This window comes from Lacerta agilis, chromosome 3 (genome assembly GCF_009819535.1).
Source record: "Lacerta agilis isolate rLacAgi1 chromosome 3, rLacAgi1.pri, whole genome shotgun sequence".
NCBI classification, from domain to species: Eukaryota; Metazoa; Chordata; class Lepidosauria; order Squamata; family Lacertidae; genus Lacerta; species Lacerta agilis.
In genome coordinates, this window is record NC_046314.1 from 86,132,864 (window position 1) to 86,160,381 (window position 27,518).

Here is a 27,518-nt window from a genome sequence, read left to right on the forward strand (position 1 = left end):
TTTCCACTGTTGTCCTACATTCTGGAATGTTCTTATTGCTTGCCATACCTGAAATTTTAGTTGTTTTAGTGTTTTGGGGTTTTGTATTGCTATACAGGACTTGGAGATTTTAAAAATATTATGTGGTTTAGGTATCCTTTTAAACAAACAATAAATTGTACTCAGTATTTTAGCAAGTAGTAGTAGTTAGTGCCGTATTGCTAGAGAGTTTTTAGTGGTTACAATCTTGTGCATATTTGGCAATAGAAGTATAAACTGCATTGTTCAATAGACATAACACACCATTGAGGGAATTCTCCTTTTGGTTTGTTTGTTTAAGGTGGCTTTCTAGAAGATGACCATAGAGGATCTTCCTGACCCTTCCATAGAAGGAGATCCATTGACTAAAAGATACCAGTATCTTATTCCAGGTTCTGAAGATTCAATCACCTATTCTGTTTCTGCAGCACCAATGCCTTCTGAATGTGGTAAGCATATTTATAAAAAGGAATAACTTGTAACAACTGTTTTCAGAATGTTGAGTTGAGGAAGATGCATGCAGATGGATTTGGGCATGATACACTCAACTCGGAAAACAAAGTTCATTTTGAAATGGTCTCATCTGTCTCCCTTGTCTAAAAATCAGCCTCAAATCAATGTGCTAGATGCTGTGGAATACAATCAATTTTACAGTCTCCCCAAGCAATCAATTTATCATGCAAATAATGCATAAGTGATGCAGATTTCTTTTCCCAAAGTAACACACTTATTCCAAAATGACATTTTCCTAGCACTCAGACAGCAATATTTTGGTGTGAGGCATCTATATTATTCGGAGTGCTGTGTGAAATATTTGTGGAAATGTCACAGGAGCCTATTGGCTAGCATTCATGACACTGTATGTGTGAAGGAGTTGTGTCATGTAGTGAATAGAGAGACTGGGGAGATGCCTGCTCAGAAAAAAGTGCAGTGGGGTGACTGCCTCAGTCAGCGCCCATTCATTAAGTTAAAATTATGGCAAGGACGCATTGGAAACAGCATATGCCTCAACATTTTACAGATGGGGCACTTTTGTATACTTATTGGCTCGTCATAGCCTGCATTAAGGGTTTGTGTGTTTTTCATGTGAGTGCACATGAATTAAGAATGCTTCAAGCTGGCCCTGTATGTGCTCATTTTAATCCTTACCGCAAATACAGCTCTGTGATAGCCTGAGGAAAAACAGAAGTTCACTGACCTTCAGTTTCCATCACTTGGCCAAGTGAGGCATCTAGTTTCCATGCCTTCTAAAAATAGCCCCAGCAGGCTTTATTCCCCCCCCCCCCCGCCTTTCCCCTATTTCCCAAGGTTTTGTTAGTATTCTCTTAATGGGGAGGACACCATTGGTGCTTTCTGTGTCATCGTCCTAGTCATATTTTTCTCTTCTCTTCTCCACCTTCTGCATCCTTGTCTATCCTGTGTACACAGGGCCTCAACCCTTTTCTTATGCACTCATCCCTTCCCACAGTGCAAGTTATGTACATGTTTGTGGGCCTGCGTGTCGCAGGTTCATGCCCAAACATGCTTTTCCTTTTCCTAGGTGCTGCAGGAGACACAATCTCATCATTTGGGCCAGCCCCATTTCAAGCAGGGTTGATGCAGGGTTATTTGAATAACCCATGAGCACAACAGATACCTTTCCAGTATGCTTCTAAATTTTAATCCCTTCTTAAACCCACCACTTGGGAAGAATGTGTTCAGTCCCCACTGGGAATGCTTGTTTGCTGCCTGGATTTCTTTAGAATTATCTCTCCTATAATGACAGAAACTATCGCAGGTAACATTGCTTTAGCAATGAACTCCCCTTCATGTTAGGCTAGGTGGCCCCCTAGGACTTGCTACTTCCTTACCTAGCTTTCGTGGGCTATGATTGCTGTATATGACAGCAGCAACTGTATTATGATCCATACCTCAGCAATTATGGTATGACATTTACAGGTGGCTCCAATTCACAAGGCTGTGTGAATCCATATGATGCAGACCACTCTGGTGTAAAGGAAGTTGCTGTCAGGCACCGATGTTTACTTTAAAACTTCTTGCAAGATCTCTGATTGTGCATGATATTAAATTCTTGGATTTGGAAGAAATAGTAATTATTGGAATCCATTGCTAGGTAAAGGTAAAGGGACCCCTGACCATTAGGTCCAGTCGTGTCTGACTCTGGGGTTGCGGCGCTCATCTAGCGTTACTGGCCGAGGGAGCTGGTGTACAGCTTCCGGGTCATGTGGCCAGCATGACAAAGCCGCTTCTGGTGAACCAGAGCAGCGCACGGAAACACCGTTTACCTTCCCGCCAGAGCGGTACCTATTTATCTACTTGCACTTTTGACGTGCTTTCGAACTGCTAGGTGGGCAGGAGCTGGGACTAAGCAAAAGGAGCTCACCCCATCGTGGGGATTCGAACCGCTGACCTTCTGATCAGCAAGCTCTAGGCTCTGTGGTTTAACCCACAGTGCCACCTGCATCCATTGCTAGTGCAGACACGAGTTTGAGTGCCCATAGCCTGTGCTTCAGTCTCATTGAAATTCAGCACACATTGTCTCTACTTAGCTAGAGACTCTTTATTATGGACTTATTTTTTGTCAGTTTCTGAATATGTTGCAGTGAATTGACAGACCAGGCTGGCAAGATGGTGAACCACCTTGATAATTCATCACACAAAGATTTTGTTTAGTGATTTTACCCTGTTCTTCAAAGTCTTAATTGATGGCTCTATAGGCAAGAGCTGTGGGAAAGCCAGAGCACTAACATGCTCAGACTAATATTTCATGCATGGTCAAATTCATCCATCAAGAACTTGCAAGCCAAAAGTTTCCATGGCTTGGCTAAGGATTGTACCCACCTGATATAAATAGCATGCTGCCAGGTAGATTTTGACTTTGACAAGTACAAGAGTTAATCAGTGGTGACAAAACAAAGTGACATGTTAGAACAAGTGATCTAGCTCTTAATTACTGTAGAAATCTCAAGTAGTGACTAAAAAAAAAAAACTTTCTCCAAATTATATGCATTGTGCTTGCTTGACAGTTGAATAGCCTGTTTGCTTTCAAGTGAATGTTTGTAATGCCCCCTCTTTTCTATGTTGTACAGTCACTCCACAATTCTAAGAACTCTCCACTGCAAGGCTCTCTGTGAGCGGCAGTTCGACTCTAGCTCATCCTGAAGGAGACGTCTTGCTCATGAGCCCATTAATGGTAGAATGCCTTTAGTCAGGGTAGTAAGAGAAACTATATAAAAGGGCTTGTCAGTCAGCTCAGTATTTATTTCACTGATCCCCTGCAGTGTGCAGGGCTTTCCCAATAGGCACAGCAGTATATCTCAATGTTGTTTCAATTCAGCATATGTTCCTTGAATGTCAGTTTTTTAAAGCATCAATTTCTCCCCACAAGCTCGCTTGATCTGCAGCATACGAACCTTCTTTCGTTTGCTGGCAAATACACTGATTGGCACACTATTAATGCATTTTTAAAGCTAATTCTCCTTCAAGTTCTTGTGGAAATAAATGTCTTAGTTAGTCCTGAAAAGAAAGTTGTGCATCCTGAGTTTATCCTGATTTGCTTGCACAGTGGTTGTGTGTTGCCTTGTTAATCATTCATCCAATACTTTTCAGTGCATTTCCCTGTCATCTCCCTACCTGTGAAGAGTCCTAGTTTTTTTTTTTTTATAAAGTATATTTGTTGTACCAGGGTGACAGAGTCTTTGATACACTTTAATTGTGCAAATCTTAATTTCCGGTATGTGCCTGAATGTGTCCCACAGAATACTGCCAGTTTGGAGGCAACCTCTTCCTTCACAAGTAGCATGGAAATGCAATGGACCAGCAGAGAGCCGGTCCTTCTTGCACCAGTCTGCTTAGTGGAAGGCTTTCCCCCCTCTCAACCTGTATTTCCATTCTGCCCATTGAGAAGGAGACTCCCCCTTACCCTTGTGGGAATCATGGAAGTGCAAGCTACTAATAGAGACAAGTTTAAAAATGAAAGAGAAGCAGGCTAGTACCGTATTTTTCTGTGTATAAGACGATGCTTTTTGCTAAAAAAAAAAAGAAGGCAAAAATTGGGTGTCATCTTATACACAGATAGTGAATGCAGAGGGGGAACGTGCGATTAATGGCAGCAGCAAGCAGGAGATTGGCAGTGGCAATTAGGCAGGTGATTGGCGGCTGTGGCAAATGGGCCGATGGGCTGTTGGTGGCGGCGAGCAAGCAGACAGTTGGTGGCTGCAGCGAGGTGTGCGATCAGCAGTGACTGTGGCAAGCAATCGGCAGTGGCAGGCGGGTGAGCGATTGCCGGAAGTGACCTCCCACACCCCCTAAAAAAGCTACCAACTTAATTTCTTAATGTTGGGTTTCAAATATAGGGGTTGTCTTATACACGGGGGCGTCTTATAGACAGAAAAATACAGAAATTTTCATAGACTTATTTACAAGGCTGTGATATATGTGAGTTTTCACCTGCCAAAGACAGAATTGGGCAAACCAGAGCTTGGATCAATGTGGTCAGCCTGCCACTGCTCCATACACATCCTCATCTGCTTACCTGCCCATGTCAACCAGGGACTTGTGCTCTTTTCTGTAACACAGATGCATATACCCCATGTTGCAGTGTGCTCATCATTCCTGGTCTTGTCACTGCTTGGTCTGCCCTCATGCTTGCCAAGAGATTTTAATATGAGACAGCAGCTGCTGTTTTCTCCTCCTCTTCTCTATTATTGCTCATGCCCCTCTTCTTTTCTATTTCTTCATCCCTAAGCTGACCACATTTGGAAAACTGCATATTATAAACTGGGGTTGTTCTTTCTCTTCTTGTATCCTCAGCACCTTACTGGTGTATGAAACTCTGCTTCATGTTGGGAAGAAGGCAATTGTCAAAGCTAATCTGTTTTAATTAGAAAAACCTTCCTGGCGTGGCCAAGGATAAGGGTGGTTAGCTCTCAAACTTTACCTGTTAATAGCCTTCCTGATGACTGACCTAACTGTGCAGTCACTAAAAATGTTTAATTGTGCCATAAATAAAACCAATTCCAACTGTACAGCTCTCTTAGTGCCAATAAATTGATCTGTTTATCCACTCCAACGCTGCATACATCAATAGCTTTTTATTTAAACCACATCCTTAAATTTTCTTAACTGACAAACAGATGCAGTTAACTAAGAAGTAAGGAACTGCTACTGCTTATTCCTTATGCAAACTCTGTAAACTCTCAATAGCTAGCAAAATGTTGATTAATTAGGCTAAGCTAGGTTTCTGGTGAGTGGCTTTATTTCTGATGCTAATTATTCTGAGTTATATAAGTTAAGTTTGTGTGTTAGATTTCCTCCCTCCCACCCCAACCCCCCACTCTGCTGCTGTAGCCCAGTATTCCAGAATGATTGCTGAATTAAACTTCACATTTTGCAGGGAGGCACACAACTGCAAACTATATTTCATCTTAGAACTGCCTACCCCAAACCTTTTCGCTTTTCTTCCTAGATAAGAAGAACTACTCTGAGTGCTATTTTTAGAGGAAATAATGTCCACAAGAGACATCATCGTTGCCTCAAACAGTTGCTTTTTCATTAAGCAAAAATCTGTTCATGGGAATGTTACACAGAACTCTGCCCAACAATAGTTTGGTCCAGAGTTTTATTCTTCCTGTGAAGTAATGTCCTTTTTCCTGTGTAGAACAATTATGTGTTGATATGTGAAGCTTCTATTTAGTGGATATTCTTTATATTTTGTCTTTTCAATAATAAAGCTACAGTGTTTGCCATCAAGTCAGAGAATTTGTAACTGTTTGTTTACATGTATATCATGTTCACAAATTTGTTAGGAGTAGGGCATTTCTTACTGCAAAGTACTTTAGAAACTCAACCTACTTTTTCTTATTCCCATAGAGTTCTCCTTTTTTGATCCTAATGATGCAGCATGTCAGGAGATTCTGTTCAACCCCAAAACATCTGTGTCTGAACTATTTGCTATCTTAAGACAATGGGTCCCCCAAGTTCAACAGAACATTGATGTCATTGGGAGCGAGGTGATAAATTTATGGTGATTTATAAAGTAATATATTTTTGTGTGTGTGTTGACTTCTTTGTGGAACTAACTAACTCACACTGCTTTTATTTGAGAGCTAATGTTATCAAAAATAGCATCGCCTCTGTGGTGCCACCCACCTCCTTCCCCCTTCTCTGCCTAATGTCTCAACAACCAAAATTGATCTGTAAAAATGTTACATGGAAAAATGCGAGAGACATTTTGTAAACCAAGAAAATCTTTAATAATAATAATAATAATAATAATAATTAATAAATGTCAAAAAAATAAATAAAATAAAATTGGAATTCTTGGTATTATATTAAAAGTGAGTGAGCACCACAAAAGTGGATTTTATCTTGTATTTTCATGCTGTGAACTGCCCTGAGATCTACAGATGAACTTTATGCTGTGAACTGCCCTGAGATCTACAGAGATCTACAGATTTCATTAAAAAATAAAATAAAAAGCGTATTGGTTGTTAACATATATTCCCAGGCTTTCATGAGCCTAGCAGATAACAATGTTCCCCACTGAAACCCTGGAGAGCTACTGCTATTCAGTATAGACAGTGCTGAACTTGATGGACCCAAGGGTCTGGCATTGTGTAAAGCAGCTTTCTGTTCCCAAGATAGTGCTGACAGTAGCATAATGCTAATGCATTAAAGGAGAATATTTTGTTAATGTTGATGTTGTGAACCACCCTGTGATCTTTGGATGAAGGGCAATATAGGGGTGTAATAAATGATAATAATGACAACAACATGACAATAAGCCATTCACTATCCCTTTGTTGCTGTGAAATGTATAACCAAATTGCTCTGATAATGTACTAAGATGAAATTTGTTGGCAGGCATAGCCGTGAGACTGAGATCTTTTAGGTTAAATAGCTGCATCATATATGGTCCTGTTTTATCATTTCTGCAGATCATTAAGAGAGGCTGCAATGTGAATGACAGAGATGGATTGACTGACATGACTCTCTTGCATTACACATGCAAGTCAGGGGCTCATGGTATTGGTGAGTTAATCAATTTGAGACCTTCACTGCCAGTTGTCTCTCTAGCAGAAGGAGAGGTTTCTCTACCTCTTCCACTGGTTGTGCTGCCACCGTGCTTAGATTGACTGGTTGAGGAGGGCTGTAATCTTGAGGCTATCCATATACCCTGTGGGAATATTATTCAGTTATATTAAAACTGCTAAGCTGCTTTTGCTCACAGAAGAGTCCTCAAACATGTATAAGAAGTACAATCTCATGAATTTATCAAGTAACGTTTAAGCAATAACATTTTAGCAGCTGAGAAAAGCATGTACTGAATTGGCAGGAAGTCCAGGCAACAGCCTTTTTAAAACAACAACGAACAACGCTATTGAAGGCTTGCCATAAAAAGGATGGTTTTCACTAGTTAATGAAAGATTATTAAGGAAATGTGCCTGATTCCTCTTCCCATTCCTAAATCTCTGGAGATTCTTAAATATCTGCATAATCACCAATCTTCCATAAAAGTGGAGCTTGGAAGCTATATGGCCACGTCTCTTTGATTGTACTCAGTAGTGTGCTTGTGGTCTCTTCTCACCAAGTCTTCTAAAGATTGCAGACTCTTAAGATGAAAGCATCAGATTTTCACTTCCAGGTGTGTGTTTTTGGCCTATTCTATGTCTCTAGGTTTTGTGACCTTCTACATAGCACTTTTTGATACACGGTTTTCCCTAGCAACACAGTGCAGGTGATATCATTTAAATTGGAATTTGATTCTTTATCTTGAAACATGATTAATAAAACTATTGGAAGGACGCAGTGTGGGGATACATGCTTTCTAAAATCACCTGACATTCAGAAACGAATACTTTACATTCTAACCCAGTCTCTGTTGGCTTTGTGTATGTGTGTCTATACATGCTTTAGAGCTGCGACTCATGATCCACTTGAGTTAGAGCATTTGCTTTAAACCTGTCTTACTCATATTCAAGCCAACAAGCATATCTCCCTTGGCACAAGTGTTCTGGTTTGATGTGCTTTGGCATTGTGCCACTGAGTAAATGACCCACTCTGCCTGGGGTGGTTGTGCATCAGCCCTGTGCCATCATACCCAGTGCAGGGTAGGGAATATGATTCATTGTGAATCAGCTCATGTCCCACCATTCCTGTTTTAAGATACAAAGGATATTTCAGCCCCTTCTCTTACTTCTGCAAACCATGACTTAATCAAGCCTTAAATCAAAGCATTTTGAGCTGCTTGGCATGTCATAAAAATCCTACAGAGAAGCCACTTCTATGTAGAACTGAATGCAAAAGCCACATATGGGCTTTCCCCATGCAAGTGCACATAGGAAGTCCTTAATTTTATTTCATTTTCCTGACTGCTCAAAGGCAATAACTGCCTGACTAGTCCTTAAATCTATCTTGTCAAGGAACATCTTGCTTCGAATGCCTTGGCTTCATAACGGTTTCTGTAAAGTTTCCAACATTCTTTGGACATGATGTCCAATTATCTAACATATTTATATAGCCTATTAAATAACCACAAAGCCAGTTATAAAGTGCCTTTTTAAAAAATCTGCTTTGCAGGGGATGTTGAGACTGCTGCCAAATTTGCCTCCCAACTTATTGACTTGGGTGCAGATATCAATTTGAGGAGCCGTTGGACAAACATGAATGCTTTGCACTATGCTGCCTACTTTGATGTTCCAGAACTCATTGGTGTCATTTTGAAAAATGCAAAGTCCAGAGGTAAATATTGCCAAATGTAATAGCAATAGGTGCTGTATTTCTTACCTGTGTTGATACCTTCAGTGACACAAAATGGTTTTTCCCCATGTTATTTTTCTTGACACATGTATGAAACTGACTGAAAAATGGAGATCGATTTGCATCTTGAGGCATCTGTTGTGAGAACATGGTCCAACAGTCCAAAATGGCATTGCAGGTCCAGTTTGTCTCTTCCCCATCTGTGCTATGCAGTGAATCTTAGCTGTGTCCTGATGCAGCTCTGTCTTTGCCAACTTTGGTTCATCATCATTGACTGTTACATCATTGGTTGTGGGTAGGGGCATGGAGAAGTTTACATGTCTACAGTTTGTCCTTTACAATCTCCAGATAGTCAGATGCATATTTACCATCCATGTCCATCTGAATATGCTGACTTTGTTAAAAAGCACATTTCTGCCATTCAAAGCTGCATATTTTGAACCTTATGAAGATAACAACGCATCTTATGACAAAAGCAACGTCGGAAGTGAACATATATGATGTGCAAACTTTTCTCTAATCTAAATTTTTGTATCTTTGTTTGGAATTCTTCTTTCACTTTTGTCATTTTTGTAACTTAGTAGTAACATTCCATGTCAATTGCATTCCATGTTTTAATATTTTGTTGGAAGCTGGCTGGAGCGGCTGGGGCAACCCAGTCAGATTGGTCGATGCTATTGTTAATCTTTTATTTGGCCAAGTAATAAATATATGAGAGCTGAAGCCTTTATAAATTGCTACTGGGATGGGTGGGAAAATGCACGTTTTGAGTTGGTTCTCTGAGAATGCTGATTAAGTAATGGAAGAGTGAACAAACAAAGGCGAACTTGTTTCAGTTACTGTTTCCTGACTTTTTGATCCCTCCTGTAGGAGAAGTAGTGTTGGAAAATCTAGCCAATTCATTCTGGAGAATGTAGGAGAAGTTGTAGCACTTCTGTTCGTCTTGCCCTTTGGAGCAGATTCAGAGAGAATTTGAGGCTGTAACTAAACACTGTCACTAAAAAGGGTGTTGCTTATCATGGTGTTCCTGTGTTGAGTTGGTCTTTCTTTCCCTGATAATGCATCCGCTTACTCCTTTTGTGACCCCCCCCCCCAATTGTGTGCATTTCCTTGTTCACATTCCATATTGTTGCCAGCTGCTGGCTGGAAAATAGAGTGTAATGCAGGGAGGAGAAGGAAACACCTGACATCTCCCCTCCCCCCCCCCGAATCCTTGTATTGCATGCAATGTTTAGTTCTTGCTTGAACGTAAAGGAACACTTTTCTTCCCTGGTACTATTCATATAACTGTGCTGCTGACAAGCAACTCTATTTGAGTCAGGAGAGGCTGTGTGGGTTGCAGATCAGAGTCTGGATGCAGTGGAGGGATGAATGAAGGCCAATACGCTAATGCTGAATTGTAACAAGATGGAGGCTTGGTGTTTCCTTTGACTGGGAAATGGAGAGAGAGCATGTTTTTTATGGTTTTGTATTCCCCCTTGGATGAATCCCAAGCCAGAATTAAGATTGCCGGAAGAAATATCAACAACCTCAGATATGCTGATGACACAACCTTGATGGCAGAAAGTGAGGAGGAATGAAAGAACCTTTTAATGAGGGTGAAAGAGGAGAGCGTAAAATATGGTCTGAAGCTCAACATAAAAAAAACTAAGATCATGGCCACTGGTTCCATCACCTCCTGGCAAATAGAAGGGGAAGAAATGGAGGCAGTGAGAGATTTGACTTTCTTCGGTTCCATGATCACTGCAGATGGTGACAGCAGTCACGAAATTAAAAGACGCCTGCTTCTTGGGAGAAAAGCAATGACAAACCTAGACAGCATCTTAAAAAGCAGAGACATCAACTTGCCGACAAAGGTCCATATAGTTAAAGCTATGGTTTTCCCAGTAGTGATGTATGGAACTGAGAGCTGGACCATAAAGAAGGCTGATCGCCGAAGAATTGATGCTTTTGAATTATGGTGCTGGAGGAGACTCTTGAGAGTCCCATGGACTGCAAGAAGATCAAACCTATCCTTTCTGAGGGAAATCAGGCCTGAGTGCTCACTGGAAGGACAGATCCTGAAGCTGAGGCTCCAATATTTTGGCCACCTCATGAGAAGAGAAGACTCCCTGGAAAAGATCCTGATGTTGGGAAAGATTGAGGGCACAAGAAGAAGGGGACGACAGAGGATGAGGTGGTTGGAAAGTGTTCTCGAAGCTACCAACATGAGTCTGGCCAAACTGCGGGAGGCAGTGGAAGACAGGAGTGCCTGGCGTGCTCTGGTCCATGGGGTCACGAAGAATCGGACACGACTAAACAACTAAACAACAATTTCCCCCTTAAGCAGTGGCTTTGTAGTCTGCGTGTACTCTTTGAACCATTTGTAGGAATGGAGCAACTCCTCTATGAAAAAAGGTTGCATCGGTTAGCACTTTTTAATGTAGAGAAAAGGCGCATAAGAGATGACATGCCAGAAGTTTAGAAAGTTATGTATGGTGGGGGAAGAGCCCCTCCACCCAATAACACTAGAAATCATGAATATCCAATGAAGGTGAGTGTTGGAAGATTCTGAAGAACGTCCTTCACACAGCAAATGGTTAAATCATGGAACTCCCTCCCACATGAAGCAGTGATGGCCATCAACCTAACTGGCTTTAAAAGCGGATTAGAGAAATTCATGGAGGAGATGGTTATTGATGGCTACCAGCCATGATGGCTATGCTCTACCTCCACAGAAGGGGCAATGTATCTGAACACCAGTAGCTGGAAAACACAGGAAGATTTAGTGCTCTTGGGCTTGTGTCCTGCTTATGAGTTTCCCACAGGCATCTGGTTGGTCACTGAGAACAGGATGCTGGACTAGATGTGCCATTGGTCTGATCCAATAGGCTCTTCTCACATTCTTATGACCATTTTGATAGGACACAATCCTTTCTTCCCTGTTCCTTACCCTCGTTTTGATTTCAGCGTGACAGATGAAAGCCATGTTTCTGTTTCAAAACAAGTTCCCAGAGAGATTTCTCCACCCACACTGATCCTGATCCAGGGATGACAGCTGTTTGCCTGCTTATCTGTAGGGTGCAGTGATTTATGTAGTTAGCTTCTTCATAGCACATTTCACCAGTTTGGCGGACAGGGGTGTGATGAGGACTCGAGAGGCTTTCTGCCCCTCCCCCAATGGATGATCAGAAATTATTTCCCCCTCTGGAAACAGATGAGCTGGACAGTGAGAGGCTGACAGCATGAGTCAACCATGAGATGGCATTCTCAAAATTCAGGAATACTGCACATGAAACTTGACTGCTGGACATTCTAACCTTGTTGCTAGGATCTTTTTTTTGGGGGGCTGAAATATCTTTATGCATACAGAGATAATCAGGGTGATTGCCAAAAAGATGGACAAACAGCTTCTGTTCAGATTGGCAGTCTAATGTTATATGATACTCATAGCCACTGGGATCTGCAGCAACATGTTCTGTTCTCTTTGGTGCTAGGCAAACTTGTCTGCAGCTTGTTGGATATTACACACCCGTTGTAATCTACTTCAGGAAAGCGAAGGTTTTACATAACCTTGAAAGGGAACTTTACTTGGTTGACTCCCAGAAGGCTGAAACTCTCAATTAAGGAAACTGAGATCGGGACAACGTTGCAACAGCTGTTTTGATTTGGCTCATGGCATGTATTCCAAAATTTTCAGGGGTTTGATCTACAAATGGAATGCAGTTTGTGGAGCAACATCTCTCTCTGCTAATTAATCCATTGGAGTGCAATTGTCAAGTTACGTTGCTGCTTACAGGCAGGGATTTGCAACTTAGCTACATGGAATCATCATATTTGATAAATCTTCATGGGGGACTCTGGATGCCTTATTTTGTTTATTAATTTACATGTGTGTCAAGGTGACTTGCAAACATATAACAAAAACAGCCAAAAAACAGTTTTTTTAAAATGTAACAAAAAATAACTGGTAATAAGTAGGTGTTTATTTTCCATTGTTTTTAAATCCTAAGGCAGAAACCTTCTCATCCAGCTGGAAAAGCTTGTTAAAATAAAATATCTTCAATTGTTTCCGGAAAGTACAAATAGTGGTCGATTGTCATATCTCAACAGGCACCTTGATTTTTTTTTATTTGCTTTCATAATTGCATCCAATTTGGAATGCAAGTTGTAGATGTGGGAATTGACATTTGGATATGTAAATCCTTGGGTTATTTCACCAGATGTCCAAGGGCTCTGTTCTTTCAATGTAGGCTAACATTTCCCTATATAGAAGCATCTGGAAGCTGGCCAGTACTGGAAGCAAAATAAACCGCTCACCCTCACTGGAAAATTGGTACCTCTATGTGGCAAAACAATTCATCAGTTTCTGCCTAGACGTCTGCACACACCTATCCTATTTTGTAGCTTGCTTTCAGGTCCAGCTGAACTGTCCTTAAGAAAGAAAGGGTCTGGGTTGGTTTATACTTTTCTTTAATAAAAAAATGCTGTTTTGATTTTCAAAGCACTTAATTTAAATATTGTCAGGTGTGTCTTTTTTATATAAAATATTGTTATTTGTGTTGGTACAGGTATGCATTCACTTGTGCATTAAACCATTGAGATAGTTGAAGTACATATTATAGTTGGGAAGGGCCAAAGTAGATGTAACTCTTAATTGCATAAAAGCATACATACGTGTAAATAGCAGCTGTATCAGAACCTGAATAGCATAGAAGTAACAAGGGCTTTTGAATTATGGTGCTGGAGGAGGCTCTTGAGAGTCCCATGGACTGCAAGAAGATCAAACCTATCCATTCTGAAGGAAATCAGCCTTGAGTGCTCACTGGAAGGACAGATCCCGAAGCTGAGGCTCCAATACTTTGGCCACCTCATGAGAAGAGAAGACTTCCTGGAAAAGACCCTGATGTTGGGAAAGATGGAGGGCACAAGGAGAAGGGAACGACAGAGGACGAGATGGTATCTGAAGAAGTGTGCATGCACACGAAAGCTCATACCAAGAACAAACATAGTTGGTCTCTAAGGTGCTACTGGAAGGATTTTTTTATTTTTTATTTTGTTTTGACTATGGCAGACCAACACGGCTATCTACCCATGACTACTAACATGAGTTTGACCAAACTGTGGGAGGCAGTGGAAGACAGGAGTGCCTGGCTTGCTCTGGTCCATGGGGTCACGTTCGGACACAACTAAATGACTAAACAACAACAAGGGTGGGGAGGAAAAGTTTAACCCTTTGCCCTGCCATAGTCCCAATGAAAGTCCCCTTCCTCAAAGCTGCTTCTGCACTTTCCTCCTAATGCAAATAGCCACTTGCGTTTTTTACCCTGCTTGGAACCAAGGCAGGGGAGAAAGGGTTAAACTCTCCCCACCCCCCACAAGCACCCTGCAGCCATGATGCTGCTTTAAGTCACTGTGGCTGTTGTTTTATATTTTAAAGCTCATGTTAATTGCCTTCATGCAGTTCAGTGTTGCATCAAGTTTGGCTATAAGTATTGCTATTCTGGGACTGGTCAGTGCCTGAATGGGAGAATGAATGAATCCTGTGTGTACTCCTTGACTTCTTACACAGGAGAAACATGGGATATAAATTATGCAGTTACTACTACTATAGCATTGACTCTATCATAAATTTAAAATCTAACATTAAGACTAATAATTGTATTTGTCGTTGCAATTCAGATTCTGAATGAAAACAAAACATAGTACCAATCTAGAATGTTCAAAACAGACAAATGTTTCTCGATCCTCATATCTATCTGGTGCTTAATTATAGATGTGGATGCCACCTGCAGTGACTTTGATTTTGGAACAGCCTTGCATATTGCTGCCTTCAACTTGTGTACAGGAGCAGTAAAGTGTTTATTGGAACACGGAGCCAACGCAGCCTTTAGGGTGAGGTTTTGATTTGCAACCAATTTTGGTTCATCTGACTGTATTTAACTCCCTCTTACAGAGAGATTGTCAAAATGTATTTTTCTATAGTTAGTTATTGACAAGTGAAAACTGCTTTGTTTGCATCGGGGTGGGGTGGGGGGGACGAATACTCTTATCTCTCACTCCATTTTGGGCTTGAACATATATCAGATAGTCTTCAGGAACAATTTAGATTCCTAGATGCCAGCATTGACTTTTACTAAGCTGCATGACCAATTGCCTTGTATTTTTAAGTTTCCTGTGCTTTAGACATTTAGCTAGAAAACTATTTAACTCTTGACCGTGGGTTATTTAATACCCAATTATCAATGTCACAGCTCTGTTTTTGAATCCTGTTCATCCTGTATCTCATTATCATAATCAAACTTGTTCATATTCTGCTTTTCCAGTTATTGCTCCAAGTAGCTTATATTGTAAGCTGCCCCTGTGATTCCCAGATAAAGGGCGGTATAGAAATTTAATAAATAATAATTATTATATGTCAGAAAAACAGTTAACCAATATATAGACACAACAAATCCAGTAATAAATATATCAGACACATTGCATAAATGTTGGGTGATATCCGGCATTGAATTATTCAAGTGGAAGAAATGGGAGTTCCTCTCCCCGCACCTGGTTACTCCCCCATGTGCTCTGCAAATTTTTTTCTGGAGGGTTGCCCAAACATCTTCTGCAAAGGAGAAAGGAAGGAGAAATCCTTTGGAAGTGGAAGTCTGTTCTTCTGTGAACAGACAAAACTGGATGTTGTGGTATAAAATACCTAATAAAATACGAAAACATTCACATTAACATTACCTAAGGCACCTAAATCCACTCCCTTCCTACTATGTGTTTTGTTCTACAGAATGACAAGGGACAGACTCCAGCAGATGTGGTTCCTGACCCGGTGGACATGCCACTAGAGATGGCAGATGCAGCAGCCAGTGCTAAGGAAATTAAGCAGATGCTCTTAGATGCAGTGCCTCTGTCTTGTGACATTTCCAAGGCCCTGCTTCCAAACTATGATAATGTCACTGGCAAAGATATGCTTGGATCCCTTGGCCTGAAGCTTGGAGATCGGGTTGTCATTGCAGGGCAGAAGGTATGTTGAAAAACAAGCTGCAGAAGGGAAGCAGTACGATGGGTATGAGGAAGGGCCTGCTGTAGATAACAGTATTGGTGTGGTATGTATCTATAGGGGGAAGCTTCCTAAGCTTTTCACCCTTGCAGAAATGTTCAGTAGCAAAGGGTTCTGCAGGTTTTAACTCAGGGGCCTTATTCAGCATGTTGGGTATATTGTCCTGATTATATCTTGCCCACAGTTATTGCTCTTCACAGTTGATTCTGTTGTAACTCAACCATCCACACACACACACACACACACACATACACATACATATAGCACATTTGTTTCAGTGCCAGTAAGATTCACAGTAATTCTGTGCAAGTGGGATTTTTAGATGATGACAAACCCTGCTTCTGCTCTGAAATGTAATAACGTATAAAGTCATTTCCACAGCTGTCTAAGCAAACAGGAAATGAAAGCTGTACATAAAGCTATGTTTCCACTGCGAATCATCTCCACACATGATGCAGGAGGAAAAATCAACACTAGTTAGTGAAGTCTACATTTGATTCTGGAAAAGTTTCTCAGCCATTTGCTGTAATGAGCCAGTGGAGATTAGTTTTTAAAGGGCATTCATAACTCTGCATTTCGTGGATAGGTCAGCGGATCACACCCACATATAAAAGTCATAAGCCTGGCCTGCACAAGGGAGATGCAGCTGTTCTGTGTCCTAAAACCAATCAGCAGAACACTGTGTCAGAGTGACTTACTGGGGCTTTCAAAAAGTTAGTTTCCCACATTGTTGTTCATGTAAAACTGAAGAACCCTTTGCATTTCAAGAACAATTTTACAGACTCTATGGATTTATACCTCTACCCTTGCTAGCAGAAATTTCCTGAAATTCAGTTAAATTACTCATACTGGGATATGGGAATCTGCAAGTTACAAGTGCAATTGGTTCATTACCTTTTAATATAAAAAATGAAGTGGGATGTCCCATGTGATTTTGCTCTTGAGGCACTTGTGATTTGTTGGAAAATACCTGTGTCGCATAACTGCTTCGGTTGATATTTCCACAAATGAGTAAAGACAGATTAATTCTTAGCCTCTCAATAAGTTAACTACTTTCAGAGTAGCACAGTTAGTTTTTCTTGGAGGAAATTAAATATTTAGCTTTTTACTAATTGGCATGTTACATTTCTGATAATTTGTAAGTGGTTTTTTTATAGTTGATGCAATTTTTGTAAAATGACTAATAAATGTTCAGAAATTTCTGGTTTGTGTATCACATTCTTTACAAATGCTTAATTTAGCAGGAAGTTTGAATGAGCAAGGACTGCATTTGGGAAGCTGGGTATCTCTACATCTTAGACTCTGGATGTTAAAACATTGTAACCGTCCGTCTATACATAGAATCAGAGTTCAAGGGGTGTTAAAGGCTATCTGGTCTATGGCCTGCTCAGTAAAGGTGTATCCCCAACAAATTGCTGCCTAGCCTATGCTTGAAGTCCTTTTGTGACAGAGAGTCCACCTTCCTCTTGATATCTGGTTCCACTATTGAGCTATTCTCACGAATGTTCAATCAAAAGCCTACCCTCCTGTGATGCAAGCCCATTGGAGTAGCAGCAAACAAGTCTTTGCCGTGTTCAAATATCTGAAGGGTTGTCTCTTAGAAGAGTGCTTGTGTTAGGGTGGGACAGATCCATGAGATAAAAAATACTGCACTTGAACTCTTCCCCTCCCCCAGATACATGTATTCATTCAGTCTTCACACTGCTTCTTTTTACTTTTGAAAATAACCCATTACAAAGGTTGATGCATATTTTTTACCTCCCCCCCCTTTTTAGGTTGGCACATTAAGATTTTGTGGCACAACAGAGTTTGCCAGTGGACAGTGGGCTGGCATAGAATTGGATGAACGTGAAGGAAAAAACAATGGAAGTGTTGGCAAAGTACAGTACTTCAAGTGTGCACCAAAACATGGTATAACTTTCTTTCTTTTTTTTTAAATTTGAGATGCGTTGCCTTGCAGATGCTTTAATGGAATGCCTTTTTACTTGGGCACATATACATCATGTTAAGCAATGTTTCCCACTTGCTGGATGTTTCTGTGATTGGAAATTGGACTTTTGGGCTTAAAATAAAATGCATGGTTCCTGTCAACAATTTTCAACAACAGTATTTTCGCTAAGTTCTTAGTTATCAGTAGTGCCCCCTTCTTTGCTTGCCATTTGGATAGTAATTTAGATGGATGTTTGCTATGGGTGTTACTAGTGATAATGTAAGCAGTATGCTCTATCCCTCTGTTAGCTGCGATATCCCTATTTCTTAAGAAAGATAATTGAAGGCCATAGTTAGGAAAGATGGCAGCGATGGCAAAATGGCTAGGACACAAGTCATGAGGCCAGTTCTCATCTCAATCGCAAGCTTGTTTGTGCAAAAGCTCAAGTATTTGTTTTAGTGTGCTTCATCTCCTATCCATAAGAGGAAAGTAGAATACTTGAAGCAGCAGCATTTAAGACTGACTACAGAAGTGTCAGGTGCTTGGCAGTTGTTTAAATACTTGAACAGTCATAAATACTTGAATAAGGTTATCAAGGAGTAGCTGAGCTCTGCAATTAATAGATTTTATTTCTCTTGTGGGTCTTCTCTGCCAGGTATCTTTGCACCTCTCTCTAAAATAAGTAAAGCTTCAGAACACAAAAAGAATGCAAAAGTTTCTTCCTCACGACCTTCGCCCACTGTCAAGTCCAAGAAAATTGATGTAACGCACATAACGTCCAAAGTGAATTCAGGTAAGCATGATAGCCCATTTGTTTTTTAAATTGAAGCCAAATGTCCATATAGCCAAAGAACATGTTAGGAAGATGATCTCTTTTTCGGTCCAAAATCACAGCCCATTGTAGGCAAGTGCTGTGTTGTGTTAGAGGCTAAATAAAAAAAAAAAATGTATAATATTTGGTAGGTTTAGGTCAGATCAGGCATAAACTTGCTTTCCCAAGGTGGTTTTTAACCTCTTTTCCACATGTTGTTTTGAGTGTATGTATTGTGGTATTTGCTTTGATTTTGGAAACCACCTTGAAATCTAGTTATGCCTACCTTTGTTAAACCTGTGAGCCCGTTGATGTACCTGGGCTCCTGTGCTGAGGGAAGAGTCAGCCCTAGCCCCCCACCTGCTGGAGCAAACAGGCCTTGCAGATGAGGAGGAGATGCAGATGTACTGGCCTCTGCAGATTTGAGAAGGCAGGAATTGTGACTCCTCCCCTGAAGTGCCAGCAGCATCTTTTGTTGTGGTTGGCTCTTGGTTGTGAGCTGCGAAATCCTTTCTAGATCATGTCCTCATAGAACGTAGACAGCTGCCTTATACATAGAATCATAGAGTTGGAAGAGACCACAAGGGCCACCCAGTCCAACCCCCTGCCAAGCAGGAAACGCCATCAAAGCATTCCTGACAGATGGCTGTCAAGCCTCTGCTTAAAGACCTCCAAAGAAGGAGACTCCACCACACTCCTTGGCAGCAAATTCCACTGTCAAGTCAAATGTTTGGCCATGTGGCTTAGTACTGTCTGCACTATCAGTTGCCTTCCATTTTTTCAGGTAGGAGTCTTGGAGTTGCCATGGACTCAGTTGGTGTGCATTGCATGTGCTGCACTCACTGAGCTAGGATCCCATCCTTCTCATACGGTTCTGTACACCCTCATCTGTTTTGATATTCTGATAGTGGTGCAGATTTTAAAAGAAGGCAGTTTGAGATTTTTTTATATTTAAATTGTGGATTCCTCAATTTAAATATATATAAAAATCTCAAACTGCCTTCTTTTAAAATCTGCACCGCCTGTTCAACACTGTCCTTTCGTATTTCCATAAAACCTGTCCCCTCTTACAAAGACTTTGGCTTTAGGACTCTAATAGTTAATCCTGTCCAGCCCTCAGGAGGTGGGGTTTTTGTTGTTGTTTTGCTTAATGGGGAAACTGTACCCCACCTTCCCTTGACTCAGTGGAGCCACTGGTGAGAGAGATTGTTCTAACTGATGTGGCAACTTAGTGTTGCTTTTAAAAATACTGCTTTTTCCTGTTGATAGTCTTTTTAAAAGGAATGACATGGTTTGGGGCATTAGGTTAAATTTTAAAATTCAAATTCTCTGAGTAATGGCTGTTTTATCAGATTTCCTCCCAGAAAAGTATTCATAAACTGATATGTTAACATGTTTGTCCTTACTAGTCGTGCTAGTCTTATTGAGGCTGGTCTGATAAACATCTAATAATAGAGTACATTCATGAATCACCGGTAGTACAAAAAGCAGCTGAGCAGCCAAATTAAGCCAATAGATATGCGTTTAGTTGATAAATAATAAAGTTCTGCCCTTTATGTTTTCTGCCAGAAAGATCAGCTGTTCTCTGATATTAGTGGCATGTTTATCATTAATGTGGAATAGAAGACCCATGGAACATTACTAAGGCTCATTACTATTTTCCATGCATAGATTATGATGGATGCTACTGTTCTGACATAGGCTATTCTCTTAGGAAAACAATTGATTCTATTGTAAAATACTTCTCTCGGTAAATGTATTTTAAACTCTGGTTTTGAGTGCTTCAAAAGTTGTTGGTGCTAGTACAAATAAATTTGGGGGCATAACTTTATGCTCTATGGGAAATCTGTGATTAGAATACCTTTGTGATTTAATAAATAGTAGCCATGCTGTTTTGGGCTATTTTCACATCCTTTGGTCTCACAAATCTGGCATGTCAGCTTTTCAGCCAAGGCTGTTGTCCGTGCTCTGGAGGTACCTTGCTTCCATGTTCAAGCCCAAGGCAGTGTGCCCTTGCATGGCTATTTCCGTACATGCTGACGTGAGGAGGAATGTTAAAAGTTCTTTATGAGCAATTGGTGGAGTAGACGGGTGCTTTATTCCAAGTAAAGCAAGTTGAGCACAGGGTTGTAGGTCTGTTTTGGATATTAAACTGAATTCTTTAAATGCCAAAACCCAAAATGTGTAAAGAGATTTGCAAAACCACCACATATGTATGTAATACCCTGTCTCTCCACATCCTTTCCAGCAGGTTGATGTTGCTCCTCGTATCATGTGGGATATTTGCACATGCATAACATTTTAAAGAAGTTCTGTAACCCTATTGATGGGTGATAAAGAAACTAACCAACTAACTAAATAGCAATTAAGTACCTTTTTTCAATCCTGTGCTGAAAGGGGGCAAGAAACAAGAAAGACACCTTAGTTCTGAATATTCATGTTTGTTCAGATTGTTATTGTTTAAATCAGGGCTGCTGAGCCCACAGTCCACATCTGGCCCACAAAACAGTTTCTAGTAGCCTAGTAGCCCACTGCCAAAAATAGGCACTACTTCTTCCCATAGAAAAATGCCTCTTCTCCCTCTGGTGCAGTGCCATTTGAGTCAATGCCTTCTGAGTTTCCATCAGAGGTTTTCTCAAAGTTTGATGCCTGAGATCACTTAACTGGGAATGACCTTGGGAATTCTCTCATCCATTCAAGGCATAAGCTGTACTACTGAGCTTTTCAGCATTTTGTCTTCTTGTGGAGGAAATAAGACTTGGTATTCATATTTTACTCATAGGTGTAAAAGGATGAGGGAAATCTCTTGATACAACTCACAAATTTTGTAGAAGTAGTTGGATTTTTAGGCGATCTTGTCCTGCTGCCTGTTTGCTCTTTGGAAGGTAGAAGAACTATTACTAGACTACAATGGTTTCATTGATTTGGTTTGGCTCACAGGCTTATCTGCATTGAAAAAAGACAGCACCCCAGATTCCACATTTTTGGGCAGCAAAGAAGGAATGAAAACTCCACCTGGGAAAGAAGGTATGCATTCTTTAGATGTTTTTGGCTTCTGTACTTGGCGTGACTTAAGAGAAATCCCATAACAGTCTCTCCCAAAGAGAACTGTGGAACTACACCACTTAAAACTAGTTTGTGCCTGTATTCTGGCTCCATAAAGCCCTGTGATCACTTCACTTATCCACACTTACCTTTCCTCCACTCTTTCTAGACACGGCCTGCAATTTAAACTTCCATGTCTGAGTGGCCCCCCTTCACTCTGGAGCTTTTCCAAAATAAACCCCAAAATCTGAGCAAACATCAATCTGCGCAAACCCCCCAAATTGACATTTGCTCCGATCCAGTTTTGGAGAGTGAGTTTTGACAGAGAAAGCTCTGGGCAGGGGTGGGGAGCCTGTTCTGCCTGTAAAGAGCAGGGCAAAAAGTAAGTGTGGATAAACCCTAGCAAGGAGGAATGTGGTGCATGTATGGGGTGTATGGAATGGAATAGAGCAGAACTAGGTGTAAAAGCTCGGCTCTTTAGATGCTTAGTCCCTCTCTGCTGGCCACCCTTCCAAGTCACATCTCCAGATGCTGCATCCCACAGACTTCATTGCCACTTTAATCTGTTGCATTCCATAACATGGGAGTCTCATTGTTATTGGCCGGAAGGGGATTTTTATAATGAAGATGTGCAGTCCTTCTTTGCAAGTTGCACTGCTTATGGCAATCTTGATAGGCCTTGCAAAATTCAAGGGCTCCCCCCCCCCATATGATAGCCATGGAAATGGTAAGATCACACATTGTAAGATGCTATAGAAATTTAGGAGCTTTGTAATGTCATCCCGCAACAATACACATCCACGCTAAAGCTTAGTACATGCAGCTGCCCCCCCCAAACTCTCACAGTTTCTAATACAGGTAAAAGGCTGCAATCCAACCTCCTCCCCTCTGCTGCTGTGGCTTTGCAGAGCAATAGCTCCACTGTCAAACCTGCAGCCCTGCAGCATGTGATGGGTCAAAAATGTTGGGGGCTACGCCATTCTGGAGCTGGTGCAGTGATCGGATCTGATGCCTTCGTGTGATAAGCAGTGAGACAGGCTTGGGGTCAGACTCAGACCAGGCTGGATCAGTCCTTCTGTGTGGCTGGAGCAGCCCATTTCAGGGGCCTTCCAGTGGCTGTGACCTGCTAGCATCCCACCAGCAGCACTCCCGCTTGCAGGTTTGGTGGGTGGAGGGCAGCACTGATGGGAGTGATGCTTGTGCTGGCCGGTGGGAGATCTGAGCAGAGTGATATCTTTGCCCAATCCCGCCCTCTCATTCGCCTGCCAACCTGGCACAAGGGGGATTTGGACTGCTCTGTTGCCAATATATCCAGTTTCATGGTTGAGATACACCAAGGGTCAAGATCTTGACACACACTCTTTTGCTTAGAATAGGGCAGGAGAGGAAGCTATATGAAAAGAAAAGCTAGAGATAAATCTCTTTAGGCAGCTTGAACATCAAGATTTCACAAATTGAAATGAATGTGATTTACCTCCCAATCTTATTTTATAGACTGGATTTTAATATTAATACGGTGCATAATAGCATGCAGTAGGCACTAATCCACGCACTTCATAATTCACCCGCAAAATGTCACACTCCCGGTTTCTCATCAAAGATTTAATAGATTGGCTATCAAAAGCAAAAGGCTGATGTCTTTTATTACTTGAGGCGGCATTATTTTTACAATTATGCTCCCTGCTTACAAGTATTACACAATATTAAAGTGGGTTTGAAAGACTGTTAAGTGGTGTCCATCATGAAAAGTTAGCTTTATGCAGATGGTTTCTTTTCTTCTCTTACTTGGGGGAATGACATCTTTGACATCTCCTGTCTTGTAAGCATTTTTTTCTTTATTTTGTGTGTCTGAATAATTCTTTAGTTTCTTCTTCTTCTTCTTCTTCTTCTTCTTCTTCTTCTTCTTCTTCTTCTTCTTCTAGAAAAAGCAACTTCCCTTGGATCCAACAGCTCTTCCTCTTCCACTACATCTTTAGACAGCAAGCAGAATTGCTCAAAGAAGTGGAATACCGCAAGGAAAAATAAGAAGGATGACTTGAAAAGCCATTCTGCTGCAACAAAAGGTATGCTTTCTCTGTAGTTGCTTTTTAAATAGTAACGTGAAGACAGTGGTGGCGCTAAGAGGTCCTTTTCCCTTAAGTGTAAATCTGGGCTTTTCTTTCTGCAGCTATTAAGATTAAAATAAGTCATCTGCAGACTTCTAGATGAGTTTGGTAAGTGCCACCTGTTGTGGCCAGATCTTCCTAATGTGGAAACTGCCTCTCCTGTTCATGCATCATCACATGGTGGTAGAAGAGGCCGTGTTCCTACCTGTATGTGTTTTCATAGCTCTAGGATACTCAGATACTTGCCACTCATAATATTACTGTGATGTGACTTTCTATAGTACTTATTTGAGTAGGCTAACACCTTAAGGTGTGTGTATAGACATGCCTAAAAATGAGAAGTGAAGCTGCCGTGGAAGTGGACCTGCAGCGTTTACGTCAGATATAGACCCCTCTCCAGCATTCAGCCTAGGGGAAGCCACCTCTACCACTTGTCAGAAGAATGCAGCTGTACACAGCACTGACTGGCTAGCATTTGTGTCAGTAAGAACTGCCTCTCACAACTATCCCTGGAATAGTATTTCAACTTTTAGAAACACTGGCTTGATTTTCTATAATAGAAAGTACTGAATGAACTTTTTAATACCCATATATGTGGCATTTTAAACAGTTGATTAGAAAGGTAGACAGCCCAGCTCAGCCATTGAGTGTGAGGGGGAAATGCACACTTAAGAGTAAGCCCCATTTAATTCAGTGGGACTTATTTCTAAGTAAACATGCATATGTTTGGCTGTCTATTAATTAAAAATCCAAAGCAAGTGCATCTGTCATTTGCAGTGGGAAGCTGAACTCACCCTGCAGGAGAAAAAATATGCATCATCTTCTTGATTTGAAGTAATGTCTATACTTGGCCGTGAGTACTCCATGTAGCTTTCTAAATTATTATTCAGTCTTCCCCTGTATTATACTAAAATTAATTTAGAAACTCCCTTTTTCCAAGATGCTAGCTTTTTGTGGCTTCATGAAAGAAGGAAATAAATTTCCCATTGCAAATGGGAGCAGAGATCTTATTCCCATAGCTTGCTACAATTTTGCTCCTATTTCTTAGTTTCTAAAACTTTTTGGGTATGCCCATCTTGATTCCATATAATTTGTGTATTTTAACTTAGCCTGAAAGACCGCATAGGCATATTTGATTAGCTCTCTGGACTTGCTGCTGAGATCTTCTTTAGTTTTATTTGAGGCACCGACTATATTGGTTCAATAAACGAATAAATATTTATGGTCCTTTTCTCTTACATTACTCAAATATCTTCTCCATTTCCTTAAATCTGGTTTAACAGGAGGAAACAACACTTTTCCATCTTCAAGAAGAAATCCTTTTGATGAAGGGGAGATTCAGATTGGAGACAGAGTCCTGGTGGTGGGACAGAGAACTGGAATAGTTAGATTTTATGGGACAACTAAGTTTGCACCAGGTAAGCTTTCTGCTGTGAACATTTAGGGCAGAACTAGGATTGCCTAGTGTATTTTAGATCTGTGACTGAAGCTAAGACTTTTGTCTGAGAAAATAAAGCATTTAATTTGTTTCCTGGGCTTCATTTTTCAGAAGAATTCACATTACAGTGGTACCTCAGGTTACATACGCTTCAGGTTACATACTCCGCTAACCCAGAAATAACGCTTCAGGTTAAGAACTTTGCTTCAGGATAAGAACAGAAATCATGCTCTGGCGGCACAGCGGCAGCGGGAGGTCCCATTAGCTAAAGTGGTGCTTCAGGTTAAGAACAGTTTCAGGTTAAGAACAGACCTCCGGAACAAATTAAGTACTTAACCAGAGGTACCACTGTATAGCTTCCAGTAAGAAACAATGTAAAACGTTAGTTAAGTAATATAAAATACCAATTCAAAACAAATAAAGCGAACAATCCATGTAAAATAAAATCTTAAAGCAGATTCTTGTAAACAGAGATGCCAGAGATGAAGTTGGGATTTGAACTTGGAACCATCTGCGTGCAAAGCATTGCTGAGCTATGTGTCCTTTCAAAAGCAGTTGTGTTGGCATCATAAAAATATCAGCCAGCATACAACCAAAGATTTCATTTTTTGCTGAAGAAGTGTGACCTCTGATAACTGCATACACAAATTCAACTGCATTTGTTCAGCCCTCTTAGGTGTATAGTGCTTGCAGATAAATAATCTGAGTCATTTCAAAACTGTACTTTAGTATGCAAGGAGCAGGAAGCATAAGTGATCTGCACTTCCTGTTTTGGATATTTCCAAGCTGAGCTACCAGTCAACAGATGGTGCAAAGCTCATTAACTATTGTATGGGACTCTAAAAACAGAACACATTTTACTTGTCCACAGGGCATTCAAGGACTATTAAACTTTGCCTCTGTGCACTGTTCTGCTCACACACATACCCCAATTATCACCCTGGACTTGCTTGGATTCAGGGGGGTGGCATTTATAGTTCATTCAGAACTGAAAACAGTAAAAAGTGCATAGCAGCCACAATTACCCAAATAGCACCACTATTTGACACTGGGATTAGAGGTATAGTGCTTATTTTGGTGTGTGAGACTTAACTTTACTACAAGTATGGTGCTTATTCTGTTAAAATAAATGGGATGGGTGGCTGGGGAGGGAGGAATCTATCTCAGAAAACCTCTGATGTGTGTTTTGACCTCAGGGAAAGCTTGCTCTTTTGCAGAAAAACTCCTCCCTGTAGTATCTTACTTCAGATGACAGCTTTCAGTAGTGAGCCAAGGCATATTTAGTTGCATAAGTGTTGCTGCTGATAAACTGGCAGAGAATCTGTCGCTATTTCTTTTGAAGGCAGGAAGAAAACAACTCTTCCCCAGCCGAGCCTTTTAAATGCATGATGGAGTTCTGGCTGCTTCAGCTTGTAATTAGCATTGCCCTTAAAACTGCACCCTAAGCGCCAAATGACTTGAATTTTAATGTTGAGTCTTAATGGAGTTGGATAGCATGAGAAATGGGGCATTATGGAACTTTCTTCAGAATTAGCAAATGCAACACAGACTGTAGTGTTTAAATGAAAGTGTTGCTGTCTGATGACTTTCTCGGTGCCCTGTGAGGAAATAACTTTTCAAGAAAGCTCCATCAAACAATTTATTTGCTTCTTATAGTGCACACTAGAAGGTTCTTGTATCTTGGAAGGCAAGGGAATGAAAGCAGCAGCAGTTCAAAGTATCGCTTGCACACTTTTGGATCAGGACTGAAGAAGGCAGCCTTGACCTTGTAAATTTGGAGGCCCACAGTTCTGAAAGCGTTATTGCACTGTCTTACTTGGATGCACAACACTTTAGAAGCCTCTCCTTCCCCGCTTTCCCTGCCTTCCTAAAATCTTTATACAGAGGAATGAGATTAAGTGCTACTTCAAAAGTTGAAGCAACATTTGGAGAGAATACTTATTCATCTTGATAGCTTCTTCAAGCTGATCTATTTAAGAGGCGTTCTTTTTTTCTGCTCTCAATTCCTTCTCCTTATTTGCTAATTGTAGATTTAAATTTGCCAAGAGCACAGTGCTTCTGTGGCATACAGGTAGATAGATAGATGTAGCGAGCAACAGCAAAACTGGAAAGAGTGCATCTTTGCCCTACCCGTGTCTCTCTTAAAACATCTGGTTTTGCAGGGGTTTGGTGTGGAATAGAACTGGACAAACCTCATGGCAAGAACGATGGTTCAGTTGCAGGCATGCAGTACTTCAGCTGCCTCCCCAGATATGGTGTCTTTGCACCACCATCGAGAGTGCAGAGGTAAGTGCGGAGATCATGACAGCAGGACAAAATGGGTTTGGCTTCACAGTTTGACCTAGACTACTTTCATCCATTTGGAGGGAAACCCA

At 40.9% G+C, this 27,518-nt stretch overlaps 1 protein-coding gene across 2 annotated transcripts in view; it reads left to right on the plus strand.

The window, feature by feature from the left end:
- The window catches only part of CLIP4 (CAP-Gly domain containing linker protein family member 4), a 36,949-nt gene that overhangs the window by 6,174 nt on the left and 3,257 nt on the right, over positions 1-27,518 (plus strand). For both annotated transcript variants that reach the window (XM_033144622.1, XM_033144621.1), the window contains exons 2-13: positions 320-467; positions 5,890-6,029; positions 6,957-7,050; positions 8,599-8,760; positions 14,534-14,652; positions 15,542-15,778; positions 17,590-17,725; positions 18,400-18,537; positions 21,496-21,582; positions 23,523-23,663; positions 24,989-25,123; positions 27,306-27,429. In XM_033144622.1, coding sequence (XP_033000513.1) covers positions 335-467; positions 5,890-6,029; positions 6,957-7,050; positions 8,599-8,760; positions 14,534-14,652; positions 15,542-15,778; positions 17,590-17,725; positions 18,400-18,537; positions 21,496-21,582; positions 23,523-23,663; positions 24,989-25,123; positions 27,306-27,429 — 1,646 coding nt within the window. In that variant the 5' untranslated portion in view covers positions 320-334. The remainder of the gene's footprint in view (positions 1-319; positions 468-5,889; positions 6,030-6,956; positions 7,051-8,598; positions 8,761-14,533; positions 14,653-15,541; positions 15,779-17,589; positions 17,726-18,399; positions 18,538-21,495; positions 21,583-23,522; positions 23,664-24,988; positions 25,124-27,305; positions 27,430-27,518) is intronic.